This window comes from Eublepharis macularius, chromosome 3, assembly GCF_028583425.1.
Source record: "Eublepharis macularius isolate TG4126 chromosome 3, MPM_Emac_v1.0, whole genome shotgun sequence".
Taxonomy (NCBI): Eukaryota; Metazoa; Chordata; class Lepidosauria; order Squamata; family Eublepharidae; genus Eublepharis; species Eublepharis macularius.
Window position 1 is genome coordinate 22489436 of NC_072792.1, and position 13984 is coordinate 22503419.

The 13984-nt window shown below is 47.5% G+C and overlaps 1 protein-coding gene across 1 annotated transcript in view; it reads right to left on the reverse strand.

Moving 5' to 3' along the window:
• The window catches only part of KLF12 (KLF transcription factor 12), a 312002-nt gene extending 298605 nt beyond the window's left edge, over nt 1–13397 (reverse strand). The window contains exons 1-3 of the mRNA XM_054973520.1: nt 13282–13397; nt 12856–13105; nt 12542–12727 (exon numbers count right to left, since the gene is read on the reverse strand). Of these exons, the coding sequence (XP_054829495.1) occupies nt 12542–12727; nt 12856–13105; nt 13282–13397 (552 nt within the window). The remainder of the gene's footprint in view (nt 1–12541; nt 12728–12855; nt 13106–13281) is intronic.
• Nucleotides 13398–13984: the final 587 nt, after the last annotated feature.

Sequence of the window (13984 nt, forward strand, 5' to 3'; positions counted from 1 at the left end):
CTGACCTAGATGTGACGTTTTCACGAACCAAACAAACCGGTTCATGTACCAGGGCAGGTTCGTGAAAGTTCCTGGTTCGTGAAATGCGACGAACCACGAACCACACGGTTCTTTTTTTCCCCGTTTGTGCCCATCTCTAATCCCAAATAGTTCTATTCAATTTTACCAAACATGTGATTGTTGTACATTTACAAGACCTGATTTCATTTATAATCATTGCAGCATGGTTGGTGTATGCAAAATAGAGGAAAATGCAAGAACTGCCTTCTAAACAAGAATGGTTTTGCTATACTTGGGATTTCTTAATGATCGCAAAACTGACTGCTTGTTTAGAACCTAATTATGAAGCAAAACAAAAAACAAAATACAAATGTGCGTTCTTCAGGCTCCACAAGGGAAATTTAACTTTCCTACTTTCTCCGTCTCCCTCTGCAGCTCACCGAGTCCTTTGGAAATGATGTTCTGAGGTCAGGAGCAGACCTCCATGGACAACACTGTTGTCTTCTGACAGTGGATGAAGACTTGTTTTGTTTGGCATTCCCTCACTAACTCTTATTAGCTCTCTTCCCTCTTTGTGTGTTTGTGTGTATATAAAGTGCCGTCAAGTCGCAGCTGACTTAGGGCAACCATGCAAGGGCTTTTCAAGGCAGGAGGTTTGCCACGGCCTGCCTCTGTAGAAGTGGATTTCCATAGCCTGCGTAGCAACCCTGGACTTCCATCCAAAATCTTAGCTTCTGAGGGCCAAGCTACACATGACGAATGACACTTGAACGGCAAGTGGATTGAGTGGAGGGCAAGTGAACAGGGAGAAATACACTTGCCGTTCAAGTGTCGTTCGTCATGTGTAGCTTGGCCCTAAGATCTGATGAAAATCAGGTTAATCTGGGCCATCCGTGTCAGGGTATGTGTTTATACTGGTTTAATTGTTTTAAAGAGTTCATACATATTCATATATTAATTTTTTTAAATAGGAAATGTTCTAATTTTCAAGGTTTGCCACCTTGGGGCCCTGAATTGGGTGGAAAAGCAGCATACAAATGTTTTAAACAAACAAAATAATAAACACTGGAGGCAAAACGGGGGTCTGCAGTGGCAGAGGGAAACTGGCAGAAATGGCCACCGTTTCCACTTCCATCATCAGAAACAGGAAGTAGGATAAAAACTGCAGATTCCAATGCTGACTTTCACTCTAAATTATTTTCAGTGTAGAAATGTAAATATTGAATAATAAGTTTGGCTCAATTAAAGATATATATATTTCAATGATAAGCTCTTTATTTATATATTGCAATAGATTCTCCTATTTATATAAATAATCCTTGAAGGCCACAACTGTTTACCTAGCTAAGAAGGAGGGCTCACATAGAGAGATCGCCTCCATGTGGAGCTATACATGTCACTAGCATGACCGACTCAAGTCCTTGCAGCAACATACATGACAATAAAAAAGAACTCATATTTCTGGGCTTGGTGCGGTGAATTACTGGAAGGCTCCGTATGTGGACAATGCATACACCAAACTATTGGTAGTGCTGCATGCACTTTGCAGTTCTCCAAGTTCATTCCAGAAGCATAAATCATGCATCAGCATGGAATTTTCCATCCTGATAACCCTAACATTAATTCTATACGTTTCTAGAACTCATAATTATCAGAAGAAAAGGCTTAAAAATACATAGGCAGTCAATTGTGGCTCTCTTCTTGGCTGATCCATGGGTAATCCTGAGGGTGGACTACTGTAACACACCCTCCATGGGGTTCTCTTAAAAACAATGCAGAAATTGCAAATGGAAGAAATGTTAACAGTCCATCTATTGACCAGGGCCAGCCGTGTGCGTGTTATGTGCCATCAAGTTGCTTCTGAATTAACGACCTCCAGAACAACCTATCATTGACAGCCTTGCTCAGGCAATGCAAACGGAAGGCCTTGGCTTCCTTTATTGAGTCAGCCATAGTATGCGTATGATGCCCATTTTCAGAACCTTGTGTCAACTGCTGGATTATTATTCAAGGTGCTAATACTTACTTTGAGATCACCCAGCTACCAGAGGAACTTGCCTATCCCAGATGAACGGGTGACCCACCTCCGTTGTTTCAATTGGAGTTCATTGGTTATCCCCTCATATCAGAAGATGAGATCTGCTTCCACATACTCAAAGAGCAGCTTTCTTTCTTTCTTTCTTTCTTTCTTTCTTTCTTTCTTTCTTTCTTTCTTTCTTTCTTTCTTTCTTTCTTTCTCTTTCTTTCTTTCTTTCTTTCTTTCTTTCTTTCTTTCTTTCTCTTCCTTCCTTCCTTCCTTCCTTCCTTCCTTCCTTCCTCAAACAGCCTTCTGAAATACATTAAGAAGGCATCCTCTCTGTTGCGATTTCACACATTATGTACGGCTAAAGTTTTTAAGAAGCCTTTTTCTATGGACACTTAGGTTTCTAAAGGAGGTTTGTCTGATCTTATTCATGTGGGCTGACGGTAATTTTTAAAAAAATTATAAGAGAAAGGTGGGTTAAAGTTGATTTAAAATAAAATAGGCAAGGATCTGGGCATTCTACACAGCTCTTTGTGTCTCTACAGGCCACTGTTCTTTTTAACCTCAGTGTCTGAGGGACGTGGGTGAGGGAGGAAGGCCCCAAATCATGGAATCCTGATGTCATGTAAAATGGGGAAACATAATTAGATGGACTTGTATAATGTATTCTAATCACAGAATAGGTTTGCTTGGTTGAGATCTGGGAAGTGCAATGTACACTTACAGACATCTTGCACAACTGGAGAAGCTGAAACCATGAGGCATAAATGCATGGAGAAGCAGCAGTTTAAAAAGGGTAATGAGCCAGGGACAGCAGAGAGAGGGACAGGAGAGAGATCCTTGGAGAGGAATGACAGCAAATATTCCACTCTAGCCTCTAATTCCCACCTTCTAATACTTTCTTCCCTACCCGTATTCTCCTAGCTGAGATGGGCGGAGGTTTAGCAGCTGTAGCATCCATGGGTTCCTTCAGTTTTCCCATAACTACCGTAACATGCCATTTTCAGAAAACCACAAGCTATTAACTTTGAGCAGAAGAAGACTTTGAGCAGAACTGCATTAGCACAATTAACTAAAACAACCATTTTGACAATAGGATTCTTCAAACATTACTTTTGCGCTGTTTGCTCGTCCCCTTTATAGCAATAAGAAACCATTCTGTGGTTTTTAAAATAAGGGGAGGGGTAGTATAAGCACAGCACTGAGGCCCAGAAACATGCAGCGTCACTAAGACTTTCAGCTGGCTCATATTAAAATTTCTTTTTGTAAGGAAAAAGAAAGATGTGCTTACAGTTTTAAGTTCTAAGTGGCCAACTTAACACTAAAGGTGTGGCCTTTCACCTGCATGGAAATTAGTCTTCATCTGACAGATATTCTACATACAACAGAATCTTGCTATATAATTGAGTAACCGTGTTTCAGACAACTCACTTTATACCCTGGTGCACCACCAGAGGGTGCTGTCATGGAGGGAAGCCTAGGCAAGGCAACATGTACCTCCAGAAAATGTGCCATGGAGGGAAGCCCAGGCCAGGTACAGGATGGGAGCAGGTGGCAATGCCCACCTCCCGCCCTCACCCAGATGATATTAAAAGTGGAGCAGGTGGCAATACCCATGCCCACCTTAACACAGCTGGTATTAGGAGCGAAGCAGGTAGCAATGTCCACCCCCGTCTTAACCCAGTTAATATTAGGAGTGGAGCAGATGGCAATGCCTAACCCCCGCCTTAACCCAGCTGGTATCAGCAGTGGAGCAGGTGCAATGTCCATCCCCTGCCTTGACAAACCAGGTATTAAGAGCAGAGCAGGTGGCAATGCCCACCCTCTGCCTTAACCCAGCTGGTAATAGGAGCAGAGAAGACGGCAATGCCCACCCCCCTGTCTTAACCCAGCTGGTATTAGGAGTGGAGCAGGTGACAATTCCCACCCCGTTCAGCCAGCTGGGATCAGGAGCAGAGCATGTGGCAATGCCTGCCCCTTGCTTTAACCCAGCTGGTAGTAGGAGCGGAGCAGATGGCAATGCCCATCTCCCACCTTAACTCAGCTAGTATTAGAAGTGGAGAAGGTGTCAATGCCTTCCCCTGCCTTAACCCAGCTGGTATTAGTGGCGGAACAGGCAGCAATGCCCACCCCCCAACTCAACTCAACCAAGCTGGTATTAGGAGCGGAACAGATGGCAATGCCCATTCCTGACTTAACCCAGCTGGTAGTAGGAGCAGAGCAGGTGGCAATGCCCATCGCCCATCTTAACCCAGCTGGAATTAAGAGTAGAGCAGGTGGAATTTCCCCTCCCATCCTTACACAGCTGTTATTAGGAGCAGAACAGGAGACAATGCCCCCCCTTTACCCAGCACGTATCACGCATGGATCTGGTAGCAAAGTCCACCACCCCTTCACACGGCTGAAATTAAGCAGATCAGGTGTGTAGCAGATGACAATGCCCACCCCCCTCCTTCACAAGCTAGAATCAGTGACCGAGGAGGAACAAATGCCTGCCTGCCCACCCTCCCCTTTCTAGAGCCCATTGTATTTTTTCCCCACAACGGGCTTTGTTGCTAGTCCAATATAATGCCTTACTGCTAGAGTTGTTAACAGAAATTCTCTAAATTCTTCTGTACTCAATTTCTCCCTGAAATTCAATAATTCCTTTCTTTTCCTCTTTTTAAAATTGGGAGTAAGCGTCTAATCGATTCCATTTTGACCAACAGGAAATTCTATGCGATGAGGGGGGGGCAGGAAGGGAGGGCCTGCAAAATTTCAGAATTACACTCTGCAGATGCTCAGAGGCAGAAAACGTCTTCCCCAACCTTCCTACCCTGCTGTTGAAGCACCACCCTGCGGCGTGTAACATAAAACAACTGCCAGTGCTGACATTACAAAAGGGAGCGTGGACTTCTCTTCAAAGAAAAAAATCTCTCCGTCAAAAGTAAAAAGGGCACCAGAGGAATCAATAGCTCTATCTAAAAAAGTGAATTTCGGAAAAAGAAATTCCCCTCCGCATAACAACCCTACTTACTGCTGTTTATCTGTCTGTGCCTTTTGTACAGCGTTCCGCCTGTTTTTTGGATAAGAGAATCTGTTTGCAGCTCCCCTTCCCTGCGTTCACGGAGACTGCAGCTGTAGTAAACAACCACTAGCCAAAAGTTGAGAAGGTCAAGGTCTCACTGCAGCACCAATGCTAGCTTTTCCAAAAAGCGAAACCTCTTTTCTTGGAAAAAGGCATTGTTTTTCTCCTCCCTCCAGAAGACAGAAGGGCAAGGCAGTGACGTTGCCTTACAAAATGTAGGGGAAGAAAAATCAAGAGGTAGATCTAATTCTAAAAACCCTGGCGAACACAGGTCAGTTGGTCCACGAATGCAACACCCTCAAGGCTGCAGCGACATGATGGGTTCCTTACGACAAAACCGCCCCCCGTCACACAGAAGCAGAGAACGTTCAGAATTGCCAACCTGCACGTATGTTATGTGTGTGAAAAGAAGGGAAATATCAGAAAGGAGGAAGGTTAAATGTTCAACTCCTCGCCTTACTCAGCCACTTCTTCCCCCAGTAACACTTCGTGGCCAAGGCAAGGATGAAGAAAGACAATTCCAACATTTCACTGATCATTATAGTGCAGTCACTTTAGAGAGACACCATTTTGACATGAGTCAGACAACAAAACCTGCACAAAGTTTATTAATCTGTGTCACTCCAGATTCCTCCCTCCCCCAGCCTTGGAAAATCAATTCTGAGGCTGGTGCTTGAACAAAATATTTCAATCATCATCTACCTTAGTCTCCAGTGGTAAGATTTGCTTCCAGGCAATATTTCATAAACTGGAAGAGAATGTGTTCTGTTTTGTCGTTCTTCCAGGTAGTATCCAGGACATCTTTGTCCTTCTTCCAGGACATCCTGGGGGGAGGAGGGGTGATGTCACTTCTGGAAGAAATCTGTAAGTGACTTCACACCTCTCTAGGAACTGGAAGAAACTCTATGGTAAAAATCATTGTTTCTGGCAACTCCTTGAGAGGACCAATGTCACTTACAAGTTTTCCCCAGTAGGGACATCATGGTGCCTGGCAATTTTTTAAGATTATTTTTCTCCCTCTGGCCCCAGCAGCAGTAGCAGAAAATGGGAGCTGGGGGCAGGGAATTACCCACTCCAGCTGGAGCTTGGCAGCCCTACTTCCAGGCCTCAGTACATAGGGAAAACAGAGCTAGTCATGCCTTTTCAGAACCTGCTTGTAATACCATTTTAGGCAGGTTCATGAATGAAAAACTTCATCCTCTTAAACAAAACACAGCTTTCTCTGTAAGCAACAGCACAATAGGCCGAGCGAAATAATGCATTCCTATGCCAGGGAGAAAGCATGAGTGAAAGCAGATGTGGCTAGCAACCACAGGTTCAGTGCAGGCCCGAACCACCCACGGGCACACACTACTACCTCCTAGCTGCGAGTTTTCAGCCCTGCTGGCATTTAGCTACTGTCCCAATCAGCAAGGTTCGAGGCCCTCCTACAAATAAAGGAGATCTTCTGTCAGTGGAAGAGCTACTGAAGTCAGAGAAGTCTGCTTAGGCTGCAGAGAATCTAGTCTTGTTCCTCAGAAGTCGGTACGAAAAGGTCTAGAGGTCATTCATTTTGTCCGTGACCCAAAATTAAACACTATAGAAAAGATCATGTCTCAGGGAAAACCCGTCAGAAGATCTCCTTGGCTAAATATACCTTTTCTCAGGGCTTTTTTTCTGGGAAAGGAGGTGGTGGAACTCAGTGGGTAGCGAGCACAGGGGGCAACTCCAGGCAGGAGGTGGTGCTCGTGGTACCACCTGCGCACACACAAGGTGCGTGCACGCTTCCGGGACTGTGCAATGACATCACTTTGGGTCAGCTGGAACAAGGGGGGAGTTTTGAAAAGTTTAAATCACCCTCTGTGAAAATGGTCACATGGCCAGTGGCCCCGCCCCCTGATCTCCAGACAGAGAGGAGTTTAGATAGCCCTCTGCGCCACTCCAGCAGTGCAAAGGGCGATCTAAACTCCCCTATGTCTGGAGATCAGGGGGCAGGGCCACCGGCCATGTGACCATTTTCAAGAGGTGCCGGAACTCCGTTCCTCTGCGTTCCGGCTGAAAAAAAGCCCTGCCTTTTCTTCAGAACAGGAAGATACTGAAAAATATCAAGCATTTTTTTCATTTTAAAGAGGTCAAAGGAGGTTGATCTGATCCGCCTGAAAAGACATTGATAAGAGAACTCATTGAATACAGTACCTTTCCTTCAAAAGGTGGTTGTTGGAGACCAGCTATCTTCTGGCTGGGAGTTACCTTGTGGGTTTTCACAGGGTGCGATCTTATCCCCCATGTTATTCAACCTCTTTGCAAAGATTTTAGGAAAAATCATAGTTTTGGAACTGGATGTCAAATTGAATTGAATGTCAAATTTGGAATTGAATGTCAAATTGAAATTGAACCCAGATAAGACAGAAGCCATGCTGGTTGGGACGGCAGAGATATTGAAGGACACTGTATTCCTCACTTCAGTCGAGTTCAGTCACAGACTCTGTTAAGAGCTTAGGGGTTATACTGGATCCATCAGTTGCAAAATATGCCTTCTTCCAACTCTGTCCAGGCCAGAAGATGGACCTCTATCTTGACAAGGCTGATTTGGTCTCCTGGATCCACAGCATGGTAACATCAAGACTAGACTAACCTAATGCACTCTACATAGGTCTCCCGTCAAAGTCAACTTGGAGACTCCACTTGGTGCAGAACATCGCCGCTCGATTATTATCAGGAGTATGTATATTACTTCCATTCTGCCATCACTCCACTGGCTACCCATAAGTTACTGGGCTCCATTGAAGGTATTGGCTACCCCATACAAAGCCCTTCAGGGCCTTGGTCCCTCATATCCACGGGAGCACCTCTCCCCCTATGCTCCACCATGGGGACATCACTCATCTGAACAGGATCTCCTGCAGGTGCCACCCAGTGAAATCAACATCTGCCTGTGCACAGGCATTCTCTATGGCAACCCCTGCCTGATGGAACAGCCTGCCTGAGGAGGTCGGGAGAGCCCCCACTCTCCTGGCTTTCCGCAAACTATGCAAAACTGAATTATTCAGAAGGACTTTCATGCACAGGTAATACACAGGAAACAGTTCAAAGAGATGTTTTGATAAAGGTTGTCACTGTCATTTATTACGTTATGTCAGATTGCTTTTGTTTCAACATTGTTTCAAATTTCTGCGATCTACACCTTTTTGCATTGTTTATCGGAAGTCCCAGCTGTCGATTGCATCGAATTACACTGTGTAATCCGCCTTGAGTCTCAGTGAGAAAGGCGACCTATAAATAATGTAAATAAAAGAATACATAAATAAAACAGAATAATAAGACTAAAGGCAAAGGGAGTGGTGCGGTTCTGTTTGTTCCCCAAAAGGGATTCAATCCACAGCCCGCCCTCTCTTTGAATGCCTGACTGGCTGCCGTCTCCAATATATAAATGCAGTGCTGTTCTCTTCCCAATCCCTTGACTCCTTTTCCAAGCTAAAATAGCAACCCCAGCGATAGCGGAATTTCCTCCTGCAGCCTCCCTTCTTCTTATGGTTCAAAGCCCTGAACAGAAGACCGCTTCCTGTCTCCACCCTTCAAAGGTGCCTCTAGATCAGAACGATCTACGGCTGATATTCACGAAGGCAGCAGGATCAGTACATACCACATTCAGCAAGGTCACCATCTGAATTTTATTTTCTCCTTTTTCAGTACTGGAGCCTTTTTCTTTCAATAGGTTGGATCCAGCCAACTTTTTCACTCTGTTTCAGTCGGTTTTCATCCTTACTATACAGAGCCCAATCCACATGGCTTCTGTACATGCAGGTTCCACATCCCCTGCACGGCCTTTATGGGTGGTCCAAGGGGACGCTTGCTTCCTTTTCCACCAGCAGAAAAACTAATTGCATCCAACCCATTGAACCTTCACCCTCTGCCAAAATATCTTGTTAATATTATTTGGTATTTTTAAAAAAATGAAGCACCTAAACCTGCCTACTTGACATTTGTAGAGGTCGGCTATTCACAAACCCTGCCTCAAGCACCCTCTTCCCTTGTTGCTATTGTTATTGTTATTATTAATAATAACTGTACCTCCCAGCCCAAACACAATTCATGATTGCTTACAACCAAACGATTGCAATATTTTCAGCAAAGTGGGTGAAATCTGTGAGCGGACACATGAATGCAAGAATACAACTGCAAATGTCAGTAAACGAGCTGCGTTTTGGGGATCTGAACCACGCTGCCCACTTGAGCCAGTGCCAGCACCTGGCAAGGTCCAGAAGGATCTTGGGTCCAAGGATGAACGTATGAAGGCTTTTCATGAGCACCTTGCAGTTCACCGAGGTCTCAAGCAGAATCCCAACTCCAATGGAAAATCTCAAGGACCTTTTGTACGCACCACTACGCCATGATCCTTCAAGCGGTTGTAGAACCCATATGAGTGCTTGCCCTGGAAAGATCACAAACGCTCCGTGCTTTCCAGCTTCTTGGGAGACGGGGGCAGACCTCCCCCCTCGGCCACATGAGCATCCACCTTCTCTTGCTGAGACAGGTCAACCGCAGGGTCTTGCCAAGAGAGCTACTGAAACCATGCATTCGGAAGCAAAAATTCATCCGGGTGACTAAGCACGCATGTGTAGGAACCATACGGAGACTTGTTCTGGGACAGCAAATGATAAAACTTAAGTGCCGCGTTACATGACTGCTATTCCAAATGCAATTCAATTAGTTTCTTCTCAGCCCCATAAAAAAAAACCTGCAGTAACCATTTTTTTCAAGTCTCTCTCTAACCCCCTCAGTTAACCCCTGCCTAAATTAGAATCTCATTTAACCCCTGCCTGGAAACAGAATAGAGGGAACGATGCACTTGCCGAGAGTTCTGTTGCTCCCCCACTGCGTCCAAGTTACGCAGAGAACGGACAAACTGCTGCGTTGTCAGCTTTACCTCCAATTCTGTTAGTCGAGGAACTCCCGACCCCCCCCCCCCCACAGTGGCATCTGCAGCAGCCTCGGTGCCATTAGGAAACGCCATGCGTGACCTGAGAGCAAAACAGGAGTGGCCCGTCCTTCTCCCTCCCACACCCCCTCCCAAGAGCAGAAAAGGAAAGTGACATCATTGTGCCTGCGCATGAGACAGAGGGGAAATACTGCTGCTCAAGACACTTAGCTCTCAGTCCTCTGAAACCCAGAGGGAAAGGAGAGAGAGAGAGAGCAAACATATTTGGCATTCTTTGCCAGGTATGGGGGGCACTGCATTCAACGCCCCATGCAAGATGCTTAGCGCACTGCTTTTCAACCAGAGATGCGCTTTGACAAACCTAAGTGGTGCTGTGACATAAAGGGAGGATTCTTCCTGTGTTTACTTTAACGGCACACTCAAGACACATCAGTCCTATCCCAGCCCTTTCCAGCGCACTATGCAAGAGACACACAGAGGGAAGTGTATATATGCCGCAGCTCCTGTTTCATTTCAAGGCCAAAGACTAGTCAGAAAACCGAGCTCACATACCAGGGCCATATAAAGAAGCTTTGCAGGACTGTCACGAACGCCTACCTGCCAGGACACTGAAGGGGGATGAGAGGAGGGGCGTCAGCCAACCCAAACAGGATTCGGCGAGCCAGACAACCAAACCGGTGCCACAGAGCAAGGTCTAAGCCTTCAGTGCCTTTTTCTCCTACATCTTTGTTCTCCATCATTTATTAAAGTAAAAACCCACAAAGGAAAGCCGGAAGATACAAAAACGGAACGTTGCATTTCTCCCTCCACCTCAATGCTCTTTCAAATAAATCCTGAGCCAGACAAGAAAAGGTCCAACCTATGTTTAAAAACGGGGCACTCGTATTCACAGAGTCTAGCCCCCCCCTCCCCGTCCCAACCCAGCGCCAGATGCACATTTCCTATCAGACCGTTTACTTAGCTAACCAACTCTGTCCTCCGCTAGGGAATGGGAACGAAGGTTTTAAAGGTGGTTTTGGAGTGTGACGTTGGCTTGATTGGCATATGTCTGGCGCAAGAGCTTATGCGCACGCTTTTGATGTAAATACAAATGTTTCCCCACGATGCTTATTCAGATTGGAGGGGGAGGAGGGGGGGAGGAAGAGAAAGAACAACAAACAGGTTCGATGTTAAAGAAAAGCATTCAGCGAATGCCTTTGAAAGCAGCTCTGAGCAGATCCCGCCGTGAAACTCAACAATACCAACTACAGTGTGTTTATCCAGATTACGCATTCCACTGTACTTATATATTTAGAGGCCAACACAGCCAGCTTTTCAAAATGAGCTGAATTGCTGTAATTATTATTAAAAGTACACATAAAGCTGCAAGTTCTGTTCACAGGAGACGAGAATGTGGAGAGGCAGGGAATGCCGCAGACAGTATAAATCACATGCTCTTATTTTTTTAAAAAAAAATCACTATTATTAAGCATTTGGCTCCCTTCTAATAAAAAAAAAGTTTGTCAAAAGTTCCAACAACAAATAAGCGAATTGGCTGCTTCTGCATACAAAGTTCTTGCAATTACAACCAGCTACTGGAGCACAAGTCAGTATTCTCATGTTACCCCCAAGCTTATACAGAGCTTTCAGGCTGGGTCTCAAATATTTATCAACATCAGGTCTAAATGCAAACTTCTCCAGGCGCATCCACCTTAATGGAAGGGGAACAATAAATAAACAAATAAAAATATCAGCCAGAGGCCAGCTACCCCCTCCCTCCCTCCCTCCCTCCCTCCCTGGCAGTCACATGAACTCTGCCCTGTGGCAAGTGACAGTTCTATATCATCCGGACCAGAACAATAACGACTGTAGCTGAAGGAATACAATTAACGCCAGAAGTGGCATCACAGCCTTAACCCCTTCCTTGCCATCTCTCCCCAAATACAGACACACAAACAACTGGGGGGGGGAGAGATAACAAAGTAGTCCAGTACAACTCTCCGTCCAGCCTACTGGTGTTGTTCCCCCTCCCCTTTTGCTGCCCACCCCATTTTTGAGTGGATCATTCTGCCGGTTTATACCATTTATACCGTCAACCTTCCTTTTTTTGGGGGGGGGGAGACGGATTTCTTAGGAATGGCTCGAAAAATCCCCCTCCCAAATGCTTCTCTACATATCAGCTCGGTGAAGAAAGAAAAGCTTTTTTTTTTTTGGTTCAGTAAAAACACATGCCCCCCCCCCCCTCCATATCACACTTTTTAAAAAAAGGATAAAAATACACTGAGTGGGTGGGACGGCCGAAGGGATTCGCTATTACAGCCCTCTGTTTATTCCGGCAAGAAACTGAAATTAGAGGCACAGACCTGAGCAGGAGCTGCAGAGCAGAAGGAATTCTCTTTCCCCTCACACTGTCCCTCTCTTTTGCACTCAGTTACACACACACACCCCGGTTGTCTAAACCTACACACACCGTGCCCAGTTCTCAGGAAATGAATGGGGGGGTGGGAGGGAGGGGGGGCGACACAGAGAACTGTTGTACTTGCAAATGACTTACCCGGATCACATGATGCGCTGGCGGTCGGGCGGGCCGGTGGGTGGAGGCGGCCGGCGGAGGCGCGGACACAATGTAGCACAAGAGAAGCTCACCGGGGACGCATCGGGTTGCATTGGGGCCCCGGGAGGGAGGCGGGCGGGCAGGCGGGCGAGGCGATGCGGCAGAGGCGGCTTCCCTCTCCGCGCCCTCAAGGTGGGGTGGGAGGAGGAGGGGGGCCGGGCTGGAAGGGGCGGGGCGCGGCGGACCCAAACAAAAGCCCCCCGCCCGGCCCCGCCCCGCCTGCTGGCTCCACCCCGCTCCGGTGGGGGCTGGACCAGAAAGGACGCCCGAGGGGGCGGCCGAGCGGCGCTCTGGATGGATGCGCGCAGCGGCGCAGGGGCTGAGCCCGCCGGCGAGCGCTCCGGGGAGGGCAGGCAGGAGGCGGCCGCCGCGGGCAAGAGCGTCGCGCTAGCCTTGGGCGGGCGAAGGACGGGAAGGGGGAGCCCTGGCGGGTGCCGGGCGGCGCTGGAGGGGAGGCTGCCTGCGAGGCGAGCCGAGCGGAGGAAGGGCAGGGCGGCTCTCTGGCTGCGGGGAAGGGGGAGAGAGGGAAGCGGCGGGGCCCTTTTCGCCCCCGATCTCTGCAGGGAGGAGGCTGGCCCCGGGTCGGGAGAAGGCTTCAGGCGCTCGAGGAAGGAGGCTGCCCGCTGCGACTCTGCCTGCTGTAATTAACTCTCGCCCCTTCGTTTCCCCGCTTGGCAAACTTCTCAGTATTGTTCCAGTTTTTGTGCAGCCAGCACTGGCCCGGGGGGTGGGGGGGAGAGAAGGCTTCAGGCGCTCGAGGAAGGAGGCTGCCCACTGCGTCTCTGCCTGCTGTCATCAATTTCGCCCCTTAGTTTCCCCGCTTGGCAAACTCAGTATTGTTCCAATATGTGTGCAGTCAGCACTGGCCTGGGGGGGGGGAGAAGGCTTCAGGCGCTCGAGGAAGGAGGCTTCCTGCTGCGTCTCTGCCTGCTGTCATCAACTCTCACCTCTTAGTTTCCCCGCTTAGCAAACTTCTCAGTATTGTTCCAGTTTTTGTGCAGCCAGCACTGGCCCTGGGTGGAGAGAAGGCTTCAGGCACTTGAGGAAGGAGGCTGCCCGCTACATCTCTGCCTGCTGTCTTCGACACTTGCCCCTTCGTTTCTCCACTCGGCAAATTTCTCAGTATTGTTCCAGTTTTTTTGCAGCCAGCACTGGCCTAGGGCTGCCGACCTGAAGTGGGGGGGACTGGAGATCTGGAAATTCAATGGCACTCTGGAAGACAGAGCTCAGTTCCCTGGGAGAAAATGGCTGCTTTGGAGGGTTAACTCCATGGCATTCTACCTTACTGAGATCCCTCTCCTCCCTAAACCATGGGGTCCCCTGACTCCCCCCTCCCAAATCTCCAGGAATTCCCCCACCCTACTCTGGCCCCAGCTTTTATCA